The sequence below is a fragment of the Carassius auratus genome, chromosome 18 (genome assembly GCF_003368295.1).
Source record: "Carassius auratus strain Wakin chromosome 18, ASM336829v1, whole genome shotgun sequence".
Classification (NCBI taxonomy): domain Eukaryota; kingdom Metazoa; phylum Chordata; class Actinopteri; order Cypriniformes; family Cyprinidae; genus Carassius; species Carassius auratus.
Genome location: NC_039260.1, coordinates 23,733,520 through 23,755,192, shown reverse-complemented (window position 1 = coordinate 23,755,192; position 21,673 = coordinate 23,733,520). Strand labels below are relative to the sequence as shown.

General features: G+C 35.4%; 1 protein-coding gene across 2 annotated transcripts in view; it reads left to right on the top strand.

Moving 5' to 3' along the window:
* Positions 1-7,392, top strand: part of LOC113118714 (leucine-rich repeat and fibronectin type III domain-containing protein 1-like protein) — a 157,694-nt gene extending 150,302 nt beyond the window's left edge. Inside the window, exons 4-5 of one of the 2 annotated variants that reach the window (XM_026288109.1) lie at positions 993-1,638; positions 6,536-7,392. In XM_026288109.1, the coding sequence (XP_026143894.1) occupies positions 993-1,542 (550 nt within the window). In that variant the 3' untranslated portion in view covers positions 1,543-1,638; positions 6,536-7,392. Of the gene's footprint in view, positions 1-992; positions 1,639-6,531 lie in introns of both variants that reach the window. The other variant, XM_026288107.1, reaches the window with a different exon arrangement.
* The last annotated feature ends 14,281 nt before the right edge of the window (positions 7,393-21,673 follow it).

Below are 21,673 nucleotides of genomic sequence, written 5' to 3'. Positions count from 1 at the left end.
AATAATGCTGTGAAATAATATTTCAATTAAAAACAATTTCTGTTATTTAAGTCTATTATGCTCCTCAAGGCTGCATTTAAAACAAGGCTGAAGTTATTTGATGAAAACACAACAAAAAAATGAAATATTGTTAAATATTATCACGATAGCTATTTTCTGTGTGAATCTGTGTTAAAGTGTAATGTATTTCTGTGATGCTCCGCTGTATTTTCAGCATCATTCCTCCAGTCTTCAGTGTCACATGATCTTCAGAAATCAGAATAATATGATGATTTACTGCTCAAAGATGCTGAATGATCCTTTTTTTTTTCTCCCTCTCTCTTTTTTTTTTCTCGTGATATCTTTTGATGAATAGAAATATTTTGTAACATTATAAATTACTTTACTCTCACTTTTGATACTTTTTTTTTCTTCCTGATTAATGATAATTTCCTTCAAAAAAAAAAAAAAATATTATTATTATTATTATTTTTTTATTTATTATTATTGTACTGTTTCACAGCTTCCAAAAAAAAATGTTGGCCAGGACAACTGTTGAAAAAAAAAAAAAAAAAATCAGAAATGTTTCTCGAGCAGTAAATAAGTATATTATTCTGATTTCTGAAGATCATGTGACACTGAAGACTGGAGGAATGATGCTGAAAATTGCATTCATAAATTAGCCTACATTTGACAGTATGTTAAACAATTTTTTTTACAATATTGCTGGTTTTACCCAATTTTTTATCAAATAAATGCAGTCTTGGTGAGCATAAAATATAAATTACATTTTAAAATAAATTCAAGTATGAAACAGTTCTTTAGATTGTAATGATATTATTATATAATATGTTGAGCATAAATTGAAATATTTTTTCACAATACTGCTGGTTTTCCCATATTTTTATCACATAAATGCAGCAGAAAATACTTATTTCAAAAATGCTCAAGGGTCTGATTCTCTCTCTCTCTCTCTCTCTCTCTCTCTCTCTCTCTCTCTCTCTCTCTCTCAGAATGATTCCCGCCTCCCATAAGTTGTTTCTCCTGAGCGATCTGGCTTCATCGCGAGACTACGAGCTCTGTGTCCTGGCCGTCTACGATGACGGCATCACGGCTCTGACCGCGACGCGACTGGTGGGCTGCGTCTCCTTCTCCACGGAGCGAGAGTTTCGTCACTGCCGCTCCATCCACGACCAGTTCCTCGGCGGCACCATGATCATCGTCATCGGCGGGATCATCGTGGCGTCGGTCCTCGTCTTCATCTTCATCCTGCTGATGAAGTACAAGCTTCACAGCCAGCACTACAAGCAGAAGGCAGCTCGCGTCAGTAACGTTTGTTCTCAGACCAACGGTGGCCAGCAGGGGGCAGCATCGGGTCCTCCGCCGCGCTCGTCCTCGTCCTCGGGGTCCTCCAGCAAGCCCTCGGTGCCGCTCGGCTCCGACAGACAAGAAGGGTCCCACGGCATGGAGGGGGGTTACGGAGCGCTTAAAGGGACCACGGTGGTGGACTTGAACCCAGAATATGGGAAATCGTTCAAAGAGGACGACTCCATATCGCAATAACACAGGGTTCGATCCCGCCTCCCTTCCCATTCACCTCAACCCCTTCTGTTTCTTTTCTGTTCCTGCGGCCTTACCGAGGGTTTTCTCCTGTCCGAGGTGAGGATGCCTTTAATCTGTTAAAGGGATACTTCAATCAGAAATGTAATTCTGTCATTAATGACTCACCCTCACATCGTCTTAAACCCGTGAGACCTTCGTTCATCTTCGGAAGACACATTAAGACATTTCTGATGAAATCCGAAAGCTCTCTGACCCTCTATAGACAGTAACACAACTGAAATGTTTCCAAGTCAAGAAACATAGCAAGGACATTGAACAAATAGTTCATGTGATGAGAATAGCTACATGGATATTTTTTGTGAGCAGTGAAAACTAAAAATACGACTTCATTCAACAATTCTTCTTCACGACTTTGCAGACAGGATTGTTGAATAAAATCATAATTTTTGTTTTACTGCACACAAAAATCAGTTGAGCCACTCAATTTTTCTTCAGTGTCCTTGCTACGTTTCTTGACCTGGGAACATTTCAGTTGTTTTGCTGTCCAAAATATCTTAATTTGTGTTCCGAAGACGAACAAAGGTCTTACGGATTTGGAACGATGTGAGGATGACAGAATAACAATTTGGGGGTGACCTATCCCTTTAAGGTTTGTTGCTAGGTAGCGTGTTGCCAGCGTGATAGAATCTCCCCACGCTACAGTGCTGCTGATGCAGAGATGTTCCAGCTCTGTTAATTAGACCTGCTTTAATGGATAAATTACGGGCATAGCGTTTCTGCTGTCTGTCTGTGTCGGGGTAACGGGCCTAAAAAGATTTCCCCACCGGTACGGCACACTTGAGATCGCTATTTAAATTGATAGCCTGACAGTTGTTTCGTTCAGTAGGATGCATTTGAATTACAAAAGCGTCAAATTGAAATGCTATGATGCCTGGTTTGGATGTTTACAACGAAAATGAGAGAGATCCTACGGTTTGCACATTTTAGTACATTAGACTCATGTGCGTATTATGAATATCCCTGCTGAGTGTGGAATAGCACATATTACTGTTTTCCTTTACAAGGTGTGGGTCATGTGTCTAAATATTGGTATTTTCAGGGTTGTGTTTAAATTACCACTTCAACACGGTTTTGTGAGTCCGGGAGAGATTTAAAAGGGTAGTTCACACAATACTATAGAATACTATACACAACTTGCTCTAGGCATCATACGTTTGCCGACTTGGAAAAACTGGGCCTCATGCATTAAATGGTGAGGATCACACATAAATCAATCTAATATGCTGATTGTTTTAATACCATAATTGTTGTTTTAACAATTAACAAGCTAATATTATCGAAAATGTCACTCACTTTGCAAAAGACACATGAAAACACATCTGGAGAGACCAAAAGCAGTTAAAACGTCTCCATAATTCTTCATGAAAGCAAACATTATAACTGCATGGGTTTGTGTTTTTGCATGTGTAAGATATTATAAAGCCTAGTTAAGTAATATCACAAAAGTAAACATAGCCAGAGACGAACTTTTGTACATTTCAACACTGCAGTGTTTCATTTCTGAATAAATCTGAATGTGAATGAATCATTTGAGCCAATGATTCTATGATCCATTAAGTCAGGCTAGCATTGGTGGTTTTAGTATCATATTTATTTATCCGTGAGATGTTATCAACAAAATTCCCCAAATATATGATAACATGATCACTTATGGAAACTATGAAGACTGTTCAGATTCTGCTGTAAAATAAAAAGATGCTACAAGTGAATTAAAGCATGGCAACTTTATAAATTGCTGGATAAAAAAAATATTTATTTATTTTTTTTTAAAAGACACGTATATGTGTTTGGTAAACGTCTTTATCCAAGCTACTTCCATTGCATTCAATATTTACATTTGACCAATTAATGCAATAAATGCAGGAATCAAACCCAGACCTAATCTAATGTTTGAGCTACAGAAAATAGATTTGCATTTGAAGAATTGCTGAAGGTTACATTTAGCAGTGATAACATGATGAAAAACCTAAATGTAACAATTTGTAAAATTAACATTTAAAAAACTATTATCGATTAATACCGATAAATTCAACATATGTAATACTGGCCGATAACCGATACTGTGCTGATATATCATGCATCCCTATGTTGGTCAGCCAGAACAACTATTTTGTCAAGCTATAAACGTTGAGTAAGAAGCAATGTGAGAGCATCCGCACACCAGCATCCACAACACAACATTCCCCAGGTCATATCAGCAAAAAACTAACATTTTCAGTCAATCTTCCTGCTATTTTCCTTCTTGCTAAACCATCCAACGGTGCTAGAGGCGTCATTTTGTATTCCAGTCAAAGCCTGAACACCCTTGGAGGCACAATCTAGGTTGGCCAGGTTCCTGGTGCTTAGAGCAGTGTGGATAATATCCGGCGGTGGACCCCCTCGGCTCTCGGATCCGAGAGTAGAGGCCATTTAACATAACCAGGGGAGAGCCATCTCAGTCAATTGGTCACAGTTGCCTTCCATTGAGAGCCTCAGAGGAGCCCTGAATGGGGCGGGATGAAAGCACAGGTTGAAGCTGTTTGGTGGGAAACAGCGCCTCCAGTGGACAGAAATCTGCTGCCGGAGGACAGAGGTGTCTGTCAGGAACTACTTCAAAAGGCTTCTGTAGACACCATGTTCTGCCTGTACAATTAGCTGAACAAAGAGTTAGTGTCTGATCAAGCAGAAGACTTCTGAGTTTAATCACGTTTTCTGACCTGGAAAAATGTCCATCTTTCATTCCAGAGCTGGATTTTGAAATGCCCCAAAGCTCCTCTCAGCACCTCTGGATCATACAGTGTGGAGTGTTTCGCCTTATTTGCCTGTGGCTAGAGTTGTTTTTATTTTTTTATTTTACTTATTCATTTATTTGGCTATTGTTGACTGACTGATTAACTGATTGATTGATTGATTTAAAATAATATCTAAATTTGAAAGCAGTGAAATCAATTAGATGTACTTGTGTTTTGGATGAACTGTCAAAGATTGTTTTGGTTGTGTCCAACTTGTGTGGTTTTTGAAACTGATCAGTATAATTTCTCCATTCACAAATATTGTGATTTTAGAAACAATATTAATTATATAGAAATATTTTGTAATATTTAAAATAATTATTTTACAAAAAACAAAATGTTAGTATTTACTTCTTAGTCTAATATTAATATATTTTTGTGAAGAATTAAAAAAAAAACACATTTTTATTTATTTATGTATTTATTTACTTTGTTTGTTTCAATCAGTCATTCATTTATTTATTAATTATTATTATTTATTTATTTTTAATTATTAGTATTATTTTTGTATTATTATTTTTTGCTAGTGTTGGTGGCTCCTGGTTGGAGAACATCATTTATGAATCATTTCCCATCAAACTGGCTGGTGAGTTTCTATATGTTACCCATCACAGCTATGCTTCACCCACCACCCGAAATGAACCCCAGGTTTGTGGATGCTGCTTTCAAACCCTGCCTGAAGCTCAACCGACTGCTGATTCATGATCTAGTGTTTTAATGAGCCACAATGGATTCAGATGCAGGGCCTGTTTCTAAAATTAGTGCACAATTAGAGCTCTTTCTTCTATTAGCTCCAGATGGATTTACATTTCTTTCAGCTCAAGGTGAAATGGGAGAGATTAGGACGCGGGGATAGAGACACAAGGCCTGGCACAGAGCTACAGAGGCAGGGAAAGGTGTTATGATGGGGGAAAAGAGGCCAGATATGAGTATTGTGATGGGGTTTAGAGATTGAGATAAAAGGGTAAAGGCCTAGCGTCTCACATATTGAGACAAATGGGCTAATCTGAGGGGTGGGATGTTGTGGAACACCAGCAGAACCCTAGTAGAAGGTAATTACTGTTTGTTGTGAGCCATAGAAATGGGCCGCGACCGCTCTTCGACAGCCGTTTGGAGCCAGAATCCCTCCAGACTGCAGCAGGACATGGTGTGCTAAAAATAGCCATCTGAATAAGGCCTAGCATTAGCGGCTCTCTGCAGATAACTAGCCGCAGTGTATCAGGCCTTGTCCTTGCTGCTGCTGAAGCTTTTGTTGTCTGGCATTAAATCTGAGAGGAAAGTCTCAGTAAACTGATGATGGTTTGAGATAATGAAGTCGTTAAATGTCCAATTAGCACGTGCTATGTATAGTCACCAGCGCTGTCTGTTTATGCAAACTCAGCTGATGTTGTGAGGAAAGTGTTCATGTGTCCTCTGATACGGATGTGTGTTGAGATGCCATTGGTTACTTGTATGCGTGCTGCACAAAGCTGGACTACAATTGCATCACGAAGTTGCATCATTTATTTTACATGATGCATTTGTTTACATTAGTTTACCTTTACATTGATGCATTCAACAGATGTTTTATATTCTTTCTCTCTTTCAATCATTCATTCACTCTTTAACTGGCTTGCATTGCATTTGACCAAGATATGACCAAACTTATGTCCCAGTCATATCTAGTGTTTGATAGACATTTAAAATTATTATTATTAGTATCCTTTGTAATTTATTAATTTAGCTTAGCTATCTAGTTAGTTTAGTTATTTAAAAACTTATTTTATATACATTTTTTTTTACATTTTTTATCCAATTGAAATGTACAAATTAAAATATTTATTTATTTAACTTTTTTTTTTATAAAATTGAATTTAATTGAAAATCTTTTTTTGCAATATGTTTTAATTCAATTTCATTGCATTTTTTGACCAAACTGTTATTTTTATAAGCTTAAAGCTCTTGAATTCAGCACGATGGATGATTTGTAGCTGTCTGTGGTGCATTAGAGCATATTATCGAGAAGGATGAGCGTAAAAATGTGAAAAGGTCACTTTATCAGAGGTGGAACATCTTCTGCAGCAGTCCACTGTCTTTCCTCGTGATTTTTGTCCTTTGCATTTGATGATTAAATGTGTTTGCTGCTGAATCTGATCTCATGCCTCTGTTGTTTTTCAAGGCAGACTCACAATCTGGAAGCCTTTTATTAAATGGGACTGGATCCAATCTATTAGCAGGACAAGCTGTGGTCGGACGGCAAACGCGACAGACTCTCTGTGTTCAATTCTTTATGCAAAACTCTCCCCAGACCCTGGATATCATGTGCCTCTTCGGTGCATATGAGCAATGTTTTCTATTTGAAACCAGAGGTCATTTCCCTCGAGAGACGAGGTGCATTAATCCATTGAGTGGGAAGAGAGAGGGTAACGCTCTCGGGATGTTTTTTGTGGGAAATACTATGACAAAATATCAGTGTTAAACAGATGAAGCAGTGCCAAATGACTGAACCCTGTGGATTTAACACTCTCCCGAAGGCTCGTGTGGATACAGACTCATCACAGCTCGATCAAACATTGACGAGTCAGTATGGAGTTAAGATTCGTGGGTCTTCTGGAGCACTTCATTATGGATTCCTCTGTATGGTCTCGGATAATGACTCGCTCTCTCTCTCTTTATTGGGAAACGACGGCACGGATCGATCTTCAGCTGATTAACAAACATGGCGAGTGTGTTCTTGGGATCTGGAGATTAGGTCAAACAGCAGAGACATTGATTATCACAACACACTCAAACTTTCCCCGTCTCCTGTATGAGCGAGGACTGAGGGGAAGACGCTCTTGAGGACTCAGTGTCTGACAGAAGACTGTGTGAAAGCAGCTCAAATAAACACTGCTCTTTTTGTTCCCCTCTAATTATGACTGTGGACGTATTTGTATGTGAGGTACACCTTCAGCCAATCTCTGATTCTAATCATTTGATTCCAAGCAGAAAATAATAATAATAATAATAATAAAAAAAAATTATGGGATGGAATTTTATGCTTTCATAGGTACTCTATGTGGATTTATAAAGAAATAAAGTATTTTTCTTCAAGGCTTGTGGAAATGACTTTTTATTAAGCCAGAACCATTTTTATTTTATTATTTTCTTTTTTTTTTGTCAACTCTTTTTTTTCTCTTTGCCGCACGCTGCTGAGATTATTTTCATAATGTCATATATTGAAGGATTTCTCCCGCAGGTCTTTGGGGCTGAGTGTAATGGAAGTTAACTCAAGCATACTCCCAATCATATTGTGCATTACTCATAATCTCAATATTCTGGAGAGAACGTTTATCTAGTGTCAAATGTTTACAAATGCATTGATTATGTGTAGCCTGAGGCGTTTATGCTAATTAACCAAGCCGTAATGACTCGTGTCTCCACGTGATGTCACTGCTAAACTCTGAGACTTTACAAGCGCTCTAGAATCAGCGCTAACTTAGAAAAATACTCCAATTCTTCAGGTTTTCTGGATGAAATGGCTATTAATAAATTCCATAACATATTTCTAATAAAATATTTAATTCCATAAAATTTTCTTACGTTCCATAATAATTTATTTATTTATTTATTTATTTATTTATTTACTTTCTTGCTTTTGAACTGAAATTAAACACATTAGGCTCTTCCTTGTATTAATATTTATTATATAACTGAATATATTCTTATTACAATACACTGTAGAAAATTATATAAAAAAAACTTTTTCACTTAGAAATTGTACATTTCATATTTAATTATTAAACATTAACTTTTGAGGTAAACAGACTTAGATGGTATTTTCTTGTAAAACATTGCCCAATAATCCTTGTTTAAAACTAATTAAAATGAGTTAATTAAAATAATTAAAATGTAGTAATTACTTAAAGTAATAATTAAAACATTGCAGTGTATGAGTTAAATATTTTTGTATTATGTGTTAATTAATACTAACAAGTTTCACTCAGACATTTCTAGTAAATTTTGCACATAATTACAAAAAAGTAACACATTAAATAAAATGTGAAAGTTAAGTAAAAAGAGTGAAATATAGTTTTGTTTTAGTAAAGCATACACTGATCACGGTTATTTGATTAACAAGTTTAATGATATATATATATATATATATATATATATATATATATATATATATATATATATATATACATATATATATATATATATATATATATATATATATATATATATATATATATATATATATATATATATATATATATATATATATATAATTGATGTGTATATATTTAATAATTCTGCTCTGGTTCCAGCAATCATGTGAAACCCCTGCTGAAGCTAAAGCAGTATCAACAAACATCAGTGTGTGTGCATTCCTTTAGACTAACACACACACAACAGAGAGGTTCAAATCAGCATAGCGTGGCTGCTTATTACCCACAATGCCTCAGTGTTTCGTTATAGGGCAGTTTATCAGAGTCAATGTGCGATGCAGATGCCAGAGGCCATACAAAGGAGAATGATGGCTCCTGATAAACATGCAAATGATTCCTAATGCTAAAATTACACAAATATCGTACAGGGTCAATTTTCGGTACAGGGCAGAGCAGCTTCTCAAATAATCTTTCAAACACAGAGACACGGTCACTTCTGTCAGACTTTGTGTGGACACTTTGTGTCTTCTGTTGGTAAGTTCAAAGCCTGAAGCACATAGTCTAATGTACAGTAAAATCATACTTTTAATTTAATTTAATTTAACTTAATAAAATAAAATAAAATAAAATAAAATAAAATAAAATAAAATAAAATAAAATAAAATAAAAATAACATTCAAATTTAAATTTAAATTTAAATGTTATTTTTATTTTATTTTATTTTATTTTATTTTATTTTATTTTATTTTATTTTATTTTAGGGAGAAAAAAATTATAATTCAATATTTCATTTTATATTTAAGCATCCATGCTAATGTATAGTAAAGTCATTGTTGATAGATCTCTCTGGAAAAGTCCATTTCATTATGGTACGGGAGGAGCAGGATCACTGGATGAATACTGAAACAAACAGTGCTATTAGTGCTCGTTCATATTTCACATTGGCACACCAAGCACAAGCAGGCCCAGATTTGTGACTGTAATCTGGAAAACCTGTAACAAGCCATATTTATATGTTAGAAAGCCCCAGAGACACTTCTAATAAACCTCCATGAGCTAAATGCTGTGTACTGTGTTTAAATCGCTGTCTCCGCGTACATAATCTGAGAAGAGTCTAAACAAAGCCTGAATGAAGGATGGAGCTGAGGATGAATATGTCTGGACGTCCCAAACAAATCAACATGTCACAGATTCATGTCTTCAGGTCCCATGCATCTGATGATGACAGCGTGATGTTTCACACACATGTGTGTGTCACATCTCTAACGAAGCCCTGATTAGTGAAGCCCCGTCGAGCAGCTGGCGCAGTGTTTGCGCTTGCTGTTAATTAAACTCCAGACTGTAATTCTAAAGGGCTGTCGAGACGAGCCTACAGATATTCAGAGAAACATGTCTCGTGTTGTGTGTTCTCAGTTTAACATGTGATTGATGGGAAGCTGGAGATGCATTGGAGAAGCAGTGGCTTCACCTTCCGCTGCAAAGGGGCTGGTTTCGATTTCTTGTTTCATTTTATTGTTGCTTTGTTCGTGAAGTAAAAACTGTGTAGCATTTTAAACGTATCTCGAGATAACTATAATCTTCTTCATTCAGTTATTCAGCTGATTTTGATACAGAAACCTGTCCTGTCCTGTCCTGTCTGTGTCAATGGACATTAGAAACTTTCCAGGTTACAGATGACTCGAGGTTATTGTGAGAAAATGTTTCGAAATGTTTCTAAAACTCTTAAATGTCCAGTTCTCTTATTATGATTAGAACATTATTTAAAGGTGACTAAAACATGTCTTAAATCCTCTACTAACTTTATTTTCTCCCCAAAAATATAACTTTATTGGAATGTTTGTTTTTAATATTTTAAGAACGTTAAAAATCAAATCCAGGTTTCTTGTCCTCATAAGAATTTTATTTAAAAGTCACAGAAATCTCTTTATATTTATACCAGAAACCATAGGGCGTAGGTTTGGTCTCAGCTTTGGTGGGGACACCCCGGGAACCCACCACCACCAGAATATCACAATACAGAAGTGAATCTACTTCATCTCATTATATTGTATCGTGACACCGATATACCATCCTGTATACTGTTCCTAACGAGCTAGTATAACGGTATAATCTCAAAAATGCACTCTCAAAAAAAAAAAAAAAAAAACTGAGACTGTGTAATGCTGAACAACCAAATGTTTTATTAACGTAAATAATTATGTAGCTACATTAGTATTTACACTAGCAAAAAATACTCTGCCACAAGGAAACAAATCTGAATAAATAAATATAATAACCCTTTTCTATTATAAACACTATTTACCCTCCAATACACTCACATTTATGTTGACTGCAAGATTCCAAGTCAAGGTACAGGCTAATTGACATTCAGTTACTTGCTAACGTAGCGTTCTATCATCCTGGGTAACACATACTATCACCAGTAAATACTATTTCCCAAAGTAGAATAAAACGGAATATTAAAATGTTTTTACTGGCCTTTGTATGTGGCACAGAGACAGCCCTGGTAACTTTCCGTCGGCAGCGCTCAAAAGTAGTCCCGGTGCCTGTTCACGCATGTAGCCTGTCAGATACCCAATCAATCAAATTTCAGCGTTTCTTGTACTGTCGTCGTGGCCATTAGAATCGATCCAAATAGCAGTGCAAAGATACAAATATCAGTTCGAAGGAGCTTGCTAAATATTGGTGGGGACAAATTTGTCATCTCAAAATATTGATAGGGACTAGTACCTAACGTCCCCCCTAAACCTACACCCATGCCAGAAACATAGTGTTTTTTGAGTGTTTATTTTTAATATTCTAAACTGTCTTATTTTTTATTTTATTTTTTACATAAATATCCCATTATCTCTAACTGGTTTTCGTTCCGAGGTTCTCATGCAGTAATGATCATTGCGAGAGCTCCCGGGGTCACCACAGGCTCAGATAAAGTCCTCAGGAAAGTCATTTTTGTGATCGTCTCTTGCCTGTTGGCTATTGAGTGGAGTTCCCCCTTTCTGCCAGGGACTTTCCCTTCACTGTCTGTACAGAAATCTAGACTGATACCCATCATGCACTGCACCCAGAGCTACGCACATGCAGATGTAGGTCTGGCTTTTCCATTAAAAAGCTGTTAAATGAAAGAAAATAGAAAAAAAAGAAACTTTATATATATATATATATATATATATATATATATATATATATATATATATATATATATATATATATATATAAAGAATTGCGTTAAAGAAAGTGCCTTATTTGAGCTCAAAATAGCCTAAAATACACATAATCCTAATTGGAGACAGTAAAAATCCACTATTTTAAAAAAGCACAAAATATAAAATAACATGAAATAAATAATATAATTAATGTATACAATTTATTCACAGTTTGTGATAATGAACATTTCAAAATAAGAAAATATGCTATATATATATATAGCATGGAGCATCACACCAAATGCAACAATGAGCAATTACAGCAATTTTAGGATGATTGCATTTGAAATAGCTGAAAAATCATAAATACAACCAATAGTAAATGGTTTACTGTTTTTGACCAACAGGTGACGCTGTAATCAAATCATTTTGGTGTGTTCTGTGTGAGGTGACAATGGCACACACAAAGTTTGGTGCAAATATGTCAAAGGGATACAGCCTCAAGGCGGGTGTACACGGTGCAAATTTGGATGGTCGGAATATCGTATGTCCACGCACACATCACGAGTGAGTTTATCTGAAAATCGTATGGACGAGATGATATACGACATGATTTTACAGGAAATCGCACGAAGTTGATAGACGTGTTCGACTTGATACATATAAAATATTGATATGAGCCATGACTGTTTCTTACACATACAGGTTATTTTTCAGCAACAGGAAACATCAGGACGTGTGGCTACCCTAGTGTGTGTGTGTGTGTGTGTGTGTTCTTGTATATGGTTTATAAATATCTGACATATGTATTACAGTGCAAACATGGTTTTTGAGGACAATTCCTGTGCCCTCGTAAACCAAATGGCTTAAAAAAAATACTAAACAGAGTTTACTTGAAATTTTAAACATGGATAGAGGTAGGCTAGTGTATGGGGATAGAATATACAAAACCGTTACGTCTATGGAGAGTCCCCGTAAACTGCATATGCGTGTGTGTGAGACAGAGCGAGAGAGAGAGAGAATTAAAAAGCATGGTACACGTTGCTAGAAACATCATACAACGCTCGCTGTTCCTGCCAGAGTTCAGCGAGTTTATCCTCCTGGTCGTACACATTCGCCGTGGCGCTGCCGTCTTCGTCTTTCTTATTCTGTGGTTTTTCTAGTTCGTGATTGGTCAAATTCAGATAGATGAACAAATCGGCTCATTCAACCGCACAAATTTCACAAATTCAAACCGATAGCTCACAAACAATTTAGACATGTTTCAAAATGATCGGGAGGTCGGGAACTGCTCGTGAGCCACTCTGCTCGGCTCGTAATTCCTCACACATGATACAAGCCGCGACCACACACGATTTCCACACAATTGAAAAAAATTGCATGCGAACTCATATGACAGCAAAAATCGCACCTTGTAGGCCCGCCTTCAGATGCATTTTGGCATCTTTCCATTAAATTTATTGTTGCTCTAAACAAAAAAAATGTTTCATATAGATTGAAAAAGTAGGTTTTTAACATGAATCAAAATGGCGGACAGGAAGGCAAAATTGGTATCGATGTTGTCGTTATGATCCATGGAATCTATCGACATCACTTATATTACAATAGGCTAATATAAGCAAAAGTTATTTGCATGTTTTTTATATTTCATTATAACTTTTGACCACAAGGTGGTGCTGCCCCCAAACTTTTTTAGTACCTTCAGGGCATGGAGCCGAAGATTTTGTAATTGTGGGGAAGTCGTGGCCTAATGGTTAGAGAGTTTGACTCCCAATTGAAAGGTTGTGAGTTCTAGTCTCGGGCCGGACGGAATTGTGGGTGGGGGAGTGCATGTACAGTTCTCTCTCCACCTTCAATACCATGACTTAGGTGCCCATGAGCAAGGCATCGAACCCACAACTGCTCCCCGGGTGCCTCAGCATAAATGATAAACACTGCTCCGGGTGTGTGTTCACAGTTCACTGCTCTGTGTGTGTGTACTTCGGATGGGTTAAATGCAGAGCACAAATTCTAAGTATGGGTCACCATACTTGGCTGAATGTCACGTCACCTTCACTTAATTGTATGCATATCAATACGCTAATATGTTAGAAAAATACAGCATTTTAAAACATAATTCAACGACGACTTAAATGGCTGACTCGGAAACATTGGATATCATTTGACTCGACGTGACACACCGAATCTAAAGAGACTTTTGTGTTTTGTGATTTTTGGCCAAACCATTCTGAAGTTATAAGCACAAATATGCATTTTTCATATCTTCTGACCACTAGGTGTCGCTGTGTCTAAACACTGCAGGTAGTCTCAGGTCATGCTTGTTAGAACACACACCAAGTTTGGTTTCTATATATAATAATGCCATCGATTTCAATTGGTGCCTATGAACCTTCGGTGCTTGTCCCCTAATAATAATAATATAGGAATCCAAAGCCATAAAAATACACAAATAAAAAACCCAACCCTATCATACCAAAATGAATTGTCCCCATTTTTTTTCTTCATGGATAATAAAAGTGAGACTTCACTGATATTTTGATCACTGAACCCTTACATTTCACAAATCTGAAGTCTAAAATGTTAAAACCCCTCTTATGAAGACAAATACCATCTAAAAGCTTGAAGAGCATGCTCTGTACAAGAACCAGAGGAAGATAAATGCCAGTGCATTAAATATTCATTTGATTGTTAATTAGTTTAGTTTGAATTGATTTTGCCATCTGAAGTTCCCAAAGTCTTAGCAAACTCACCGATTACAGATAATATATGACCAAAACAACATTTAGCAACTACAGCAACAGCACTTTCATTAAACATTAATAACACAAGGACCTTAAAAAAAAGGAAATCTTGCAGAATCTTTTCTCTAATGATAAAAGGAAGAGCAGCATTTTTTGCATCTCGTCATCATCTATTGTTCCCTGTCTGCTCAGCTGTTACTCTGCAAGTCTGCGCTCTTTTACAGGCAACAATCTGAAGGTATTTTACAATCAACAAATGCCAAAGGTCCGGTGCTGAGTTGTCTAATTGAGCAGAGCCTGGAGCAATTCCATCTCGTGCCTTTATTAAATCATTTCTGCTGGCGTATGTTAGGCCGTTCAATTTGTCTGTCCTTGAAATTAATGTTCTGCTCTCAGAAATGGTAATAATATCTTATGTTATGCATGTTATGTGGAAGTGAACATGAGTAGTATTATGGAGAGCTGTAATGTAACTGTAGGTTAAATGTGCAGATGCAATGCTGAATGGCATTAGTGATTCTGATTCAGTGTTCCCAGAGAAATGAATCTTTCCCAGTGAATCGATTCATTCACAGAATGATTCATTAAGTAACACCAATAGCTGGTGACAAGTGAGGCTCTTTTTTGACTTTCATGAGTGAGTCATTGAATTATTCACACAACACAGTTGTTCAAAACAGAAACAAGAATGACAAGTCGACAAAGAACCACAAAATAAAATAAAGGACAAATATATAAATAAATAAATAAACTGTAAAACTTTTTATTTTAACTCAAAGTAATTTAAGCAATTTCAATATAATTGTTTGTAAGTTATATTTTCAATTTTCAACTCAAGATTCATCTCAAATCTTTAAGTGATAGCCTGAGAATTGAATAATGAATAACATTTATGTTTTCATCTGTTCTTGTTGAACACAAGTGACTCACACAGTGAACTGAACTCAAAAAGCTCTCCTTTTCCTCAGTCACTGTCAGTGAGCAGAGAAGGCCTCATGTTTCAGTTCATTCACTGTGCATAGTGTTGATTTGGTATGCGTGTGAAAAAGACATCTAGAGCCGTCTTTGAAACACTGTTGTGTTTTTCTGTGTGTGCGGGTGACGTCTTTGATCTGAGATCTGTAGCTCTGAAGGCTAAAGGGTCTCTCGTGCTGGGTTTAGACTGACTGACCGCTGCACGCAAACCGGTCTTACACTGACAGACTGACTCACACTTCATTACAATCTACAGGACACCCATATAGTCCTTGAGGTCAGACTATAGGCCTCTGCATTCATAAAAAAGAGATGCGTGTGTATTAAAGTTCAAAGTAAGACATGAAGGCACACTGTGAGTTATGTAGGGTCACAATGAGACCAATAGTGGATTTGTGAGGTAAAGTCACAATTATGATTATGGTAGAAATTGTAAAGGTGATTACCAAGCACTAAATGCAGCTAAATATTGGCTTAGAGGAATAAATTAAAATTAAAATTAAAATTAAAATTAAAATTAAAATTAAAATTAAAATTAAAATTAAAATTAAAATTATGCATTTAGCAGACGCTTTTATCCAATTTTACAATACAATATCAAATGTATTTATTTATTTTTATTTTTATTTTTTTACTGACTTGTTGCAAGTTATATAAAATATATTAATTTGTAAAAGTGTAAAATAAAAATTAAAGGTAATATAAACAATTCTACGTTATTTGCACAAAAAATTATATATATATATATATATATATATATATATATATATATATATATATATATATATATATTTATATATATATATATATATATATATATATATATATATATATATATATTTTTTTTTTTTTTTTTTTTTTTTTTTTTTTTTTTCAATGTTTTACATATTTTAGTTTTTTAGTCTATCACCTAATATTTACTTCAATTAACAATTTAACATTTTATCTGGTATAAGATGAGGAATAAAATCACAATGTTTCTTGACAGATTATTTATTTTTATTTTTTAATTTAATTTTATTTAATTTTATTTATAATATATAGATCGCTGCCTGTCACACTGTGCGATATGGATCTAATAAACGTGGCTTCGACGCATGTGTAGACTGCACGATGATGATACTAACTGACTCACAGATAAATGTGGATTGTAGCAGAAAACACACCATGTTCGATGACAACCGCCATCATTGAACCACCGATTAGGAGCCACGATCACAGAAATCACCACGATTGATTCACGATGCCAATCTTTCGTCTGGGACAGCTGGAAATGGTGCAATGTGTTTAGGGCTTAAGTTTGCGGATATCAGAACCTTGCATTCATAGATTACAACCAGCCCTAATTAAAGCTATCTGTAAAAGCAGCATTTATCAGTAAAGAAACCTGACTGAAATAATTGTCATCCGTATATACAGCACAGTCACTCAAGAGAAGTCAGAAAGGTTTAGAAATGAACTGGGAGAGCTCTGTATTGCCTCCGAACACATCTTTGAAGCCTAATACAGATGTATTTATCAAAAGCGCTGTGATCTGTAGTGTTTTCTTTTCATCTGTTGAATGTGAAACATACTCACACAGACACACAGAGCTCTTTATAAACACTCTCACGCCGACTGTGTGTGTTTGCGTGGGAAAAACTGAAGCGACAGCAAAAGAGGTCCTGGGGCGGATACTAATTGCTGCGTGTTGAGATTCATAACTGTGGGCATTGTGGGTAATTGTGGTGACGTGTTCTCAGTATGTGTGCGTTACCCCTTGTGAGAAATAATTACACCTTACCATACTTGAAAAAAAGCTTATAAAAATAAAAAAAAACTTAAAGAATATACTACAGCGTGAACAATGTTTTTGACATTTAACTGCATGTTGTTTACAATTAAATAGAAAGATATAAAGTTTAAATTCATACTAAAAGCTATTAGTTACCCACTTTAGGACTTCAGTACATCTTTATATTTAATTTCATAATTATGTCTATTATCTTTGAAATATGGTTGAAATTACTGCTGAAAGTACTGACGATAAACCAAAATGTACTTCAGTGTAACTTCTATTAAAACTTTTAATAAATGATAAAAAAATAAATACAAAAAACACTACAGTTTCTAAAATTCTAATCAAGTATTTCACTTTTTATTATGTTAGATAATATCTAAATAATTGCACATCTATAAAGCATTACTTAATGACTAAATTATTACAATTATTGTTAGAATTAATAAATATATTATTTAGAATTTCTAAAACAATGTACTTTGAAGTACAACTTTTATTTTGACATTATTTTAAAGTGCACTTTTAAAAAATACACTTGAGTGGCCTTTATTTCATTTCATTTTTATTATATTATATTATATTATATTATATTATATTATATTGTATTATATTATATTATATTATATTATATTATATTATATTATATTATATTATATTATATTATATTATATTATATTATATTATATTATATTATTTAGGGCAATCATGCATTGTAATGTACCAGTATTTGGTGAAATATTCCTTCAAATTAAGTTCAGTGCTTCAGTTGATGCATCCGGCAAACACCTTTATCAAAAGTAACTCATATTGCATTCAAGGAACACATTTAATCAATTCTAGCTTTGACTGGGAATCAAACTAAGACTTTTGTGTTGCTATCACAATGCTTTACTGATTAAGATGCTTTGCAAAGTTCTTTATGGACTGTGTACAAAAAAATTAAATAAAAAATACAAAACTAAACACATCTGAGGGTTTTATGAGTAAGGTTAAAACAGGCATAAACCAAGATTGGGAGTCAGATTATGGGGATACTGTTGACCACTGACTTGATACTAACTGGAATACTACCACGTTTGAATTAGATTACTGATATGCATGTGAATATTGTCTGTGTGTGCCAGGATATATAGTAACATCCTCAGTCCTGTCCTCTGTTGCAGTGGTTCACTGTTCCCCTACAGAGCACCAGCAGTGTTTTCAGTGGGCATGTGCTGCCAGGGACTCCTCAGGCTAATGACCGCTAACAAGTGCAGATCCTGAGGCCCTTTAATGAGTCAAAGGGAAATAGCAGGCGCTGTCTGTCCTTCAGTTCATCAAGCGAACGCATTCAGCTGCCTCTACGGGCCGAGTGTCTCCAGGCTGTCCACGCTGATCAAACGGCCTGCGTGAAATCAAAGAAAGTGTTTGTGTGTGCAAAAGCCCATCTGAGTCAACTTATGTGTGCTTGTGATCTGTCAAAACCCCATAGAGCGTGAACTGACTCGTTATTAAAAACTTACCTGCAATCTGAAATATAATCTAGAATAAAGATGACACAGTGACATGTGAAAAATGGAAACACAACTATCCAGAAAAGCACGGGAAGTACAAGACTGAGATGACATTGATGAGAAATGGTCTGTGAATGAAAATGCATTTCATGCAATCATTTACCAGGGTGTGTGTGTGTGTGTGTGTGTGTGTGTGTGTGTGTGTGTGTGTGCGTGTGTGTGTGTGTGTGTGTGTGTGCTTAGTTGTGTCTTAAAACACAAAAGAGAAAAAAAAAAAAAACTTGCAAATAATATAATATTCTTGAAAAAAGGCCACTTAAGTTACTTTAAAGAGGGACAATTTCATGACTGTTTCTTAACACACTTAAGTAGACTTTTAAAAGTAAACTTTAAAAAAAAATATCAAAATAAAAGCCCATTTTAAATCGTGTTTTAATAATATCTTGTCGTGCATTAAAGAAGTACAATTATTTTTATATGTTGACTATTGTATTTAAGCACATGTTAAGTACTTAATTATAATTTTAACTGAAGTGTATTATCCAGTGTAGATTGAAAGGTGATTTTATTAAAATAACTAAATTGCCACTTCATTACTAATGTGTAATTAGAAATATATGTAAATACATAACACAAGTTTAAACAAAAATGGCATTAAAGTATATTTTACATTATCATAATTCAACAGTAACATCAATCATATTTCAAAGACCATGGAAGTAATGAAATCACATAAAGATGTACTTCTAGTTCAACTAACTGCATTTAATATAAATTTAAACTATAATATACTTTCATTAAATTTTAATAGCATGCGATTAAGTATCTGAAAGCAATACATTCAGTTTAACCTTAATTTACAGTTCACTGTTACACATTACATGTATTGTAGTAATAACAGTAAATGATGCATACATTACATGTAAACCCTAACCATATTGTAAGTGCATGTTGTTAATTAGTTTTACACAAGATTTAGATTATACTGGAACACGGACACTGTAATAAAGCGTAATAAATATTCTTTAAAAATATATACAATCTGTCTTTTAAAAGTAAGCTAAAGTGTACTTGTGTTTTACAAGGAGTAACATGTGAAGTGCCACAAACTAGATTCAGCTCAGAAAAGCACAAGCTCGAAAGAAACTGCTGTTTTTTATCTTTTATTCTTTTAACATCACTATGTGAAAAGCAGGGCTTAAATGGCATGGTTGCTTCAGCAAATGTATTTTTATATTTTGGTTAGGTTTAGGTTTGTTGCTTGCGAATGCAATAGAGTATTAACATTTAAGTGCTGGATACATGCAAGAAGAAGCAAAGTGAACCGTCACCAGATTCACATTTGTCTGTTTGGATTAAACTGAGCATACTTTTAACTAAATCATGTTGCACAAATGTCAGCACACAGGCAGGCTTTCACAGTAAACCTGGGGATAATAATCGAGTCAACTATGAACAACCTAAACACGCTTAGACTTGAACTACTTGCCAGAACTGATTATTCTCGTTATTAATGGTGCTTTTATATTCAACATAGGTTTATTTTATCATGATGCATTTATGCTATTAAACCAAAATCCAGCTCAATATCATGCACAACAGTGAATATACGGGAGTTGTAGGAGTTGCATGTTTTTTTAGTTGTTTTTTTTTTCATAATAGCCTCACTGTAATCTTAAGTGCACACTATAAACTAACTATTTAACGAACCCTAACCCTACCCTATCAGTGAGAGTTAGTAGACATGTAGTGGCAAATAATGAGATTTAGTTGATATGTATTTGACATGTAGTTACAAAGTAACTTATTGTTAGTAGAAAATCTAAAGTGGACTATCAAACTATAACTTTACATTTTATATACACTTTGGAGTCCACACAACAAAATACATCTTTGAAATTTAAAGATGAGCAACTACAGATGCTTATTTTGTTGGGTACAAAACTCAAAGCAATTACTATATAGACTCGTCACACTCGCTCTGTATATATACCCGGGCCAGAAGGAGGTTATGGGTGTGTGTGTGTGTGTGTGAGCAGCGTGAGAATGCTGTGACCCTGCTTTGTGCTGCAGATGAGATGATGAGGGGGACGAGAGCTCAGCCCACGACTCTGTGACAAACACCACTCGGTATTGTGCTGCTCCCACGGGACGGCGAGCAGGAACCCTGAGCAGAAGTGCACAGAAACACAGAGTTAAAGTGATAGAGATATACTGACAAAAGAGTGAAAGGATGCAGAGCAAGAGAGAGAGAGAGAGAGAGAGACCTCAGAAACTGTTATGAAATACTGTGGGGAAATAAACTCAGTGTTATTGTCAGAATGATTGACACGTGAAGTTCTTTCTTTTTTTTTTTGCAGTTGTTGTTATATAATGCCTTTCTCTCTCTTTCCCCGTTCAGACTGTGAAACATATTAATTGCATTTATGAAATGATGAAATCCATTATATAACCCGACCAGGCACTCGTAATAACTTAGATCTGTCCTCCAGTTAAAGAGCTCCCTTTGTTTGGCCGTGCAATTTACCTTTGCTCTCTTTTTACGAAGCGGAAATGGCAATTAATCAAGCTTGTTAAAACACTTTGAGCCATTTTCCCATCTCTCTCTCTCTCTCGCTGTGTGCCTGGTGCAGTCCTGCTCTAAATGCTGGCGATTAACCCAGATGCACTATACTTGGATTGCCAGGGTCTTATTTCAGGCGCCCCCCGGATGCTTAATGGGCCAAGCCGTGGGAAAGCAGGTGAACTGATCTAAAGGGGCGAGGCTGAACAGGATCAATATTAATGACCAGCTCCTTTCTCTCCCTAATTAGCCATGAAGATGCATCACGTTAGCTGTTCAATCAGACTCGAGGAAAAGTCACATTTCAACACAGACAACTGAAATTCATTAACTGAGAATTAGAGAGACACACTATAGAGAAGTGCATGAAACTGGTTGGGGAGCTGTGCTGCTTTCAGAGCTTTGTTCACCAGTTAATGTGGATATAGGGCTGTTATCAGCCTGATGGGATTGAACAGAGAGATTGTATTCTAGT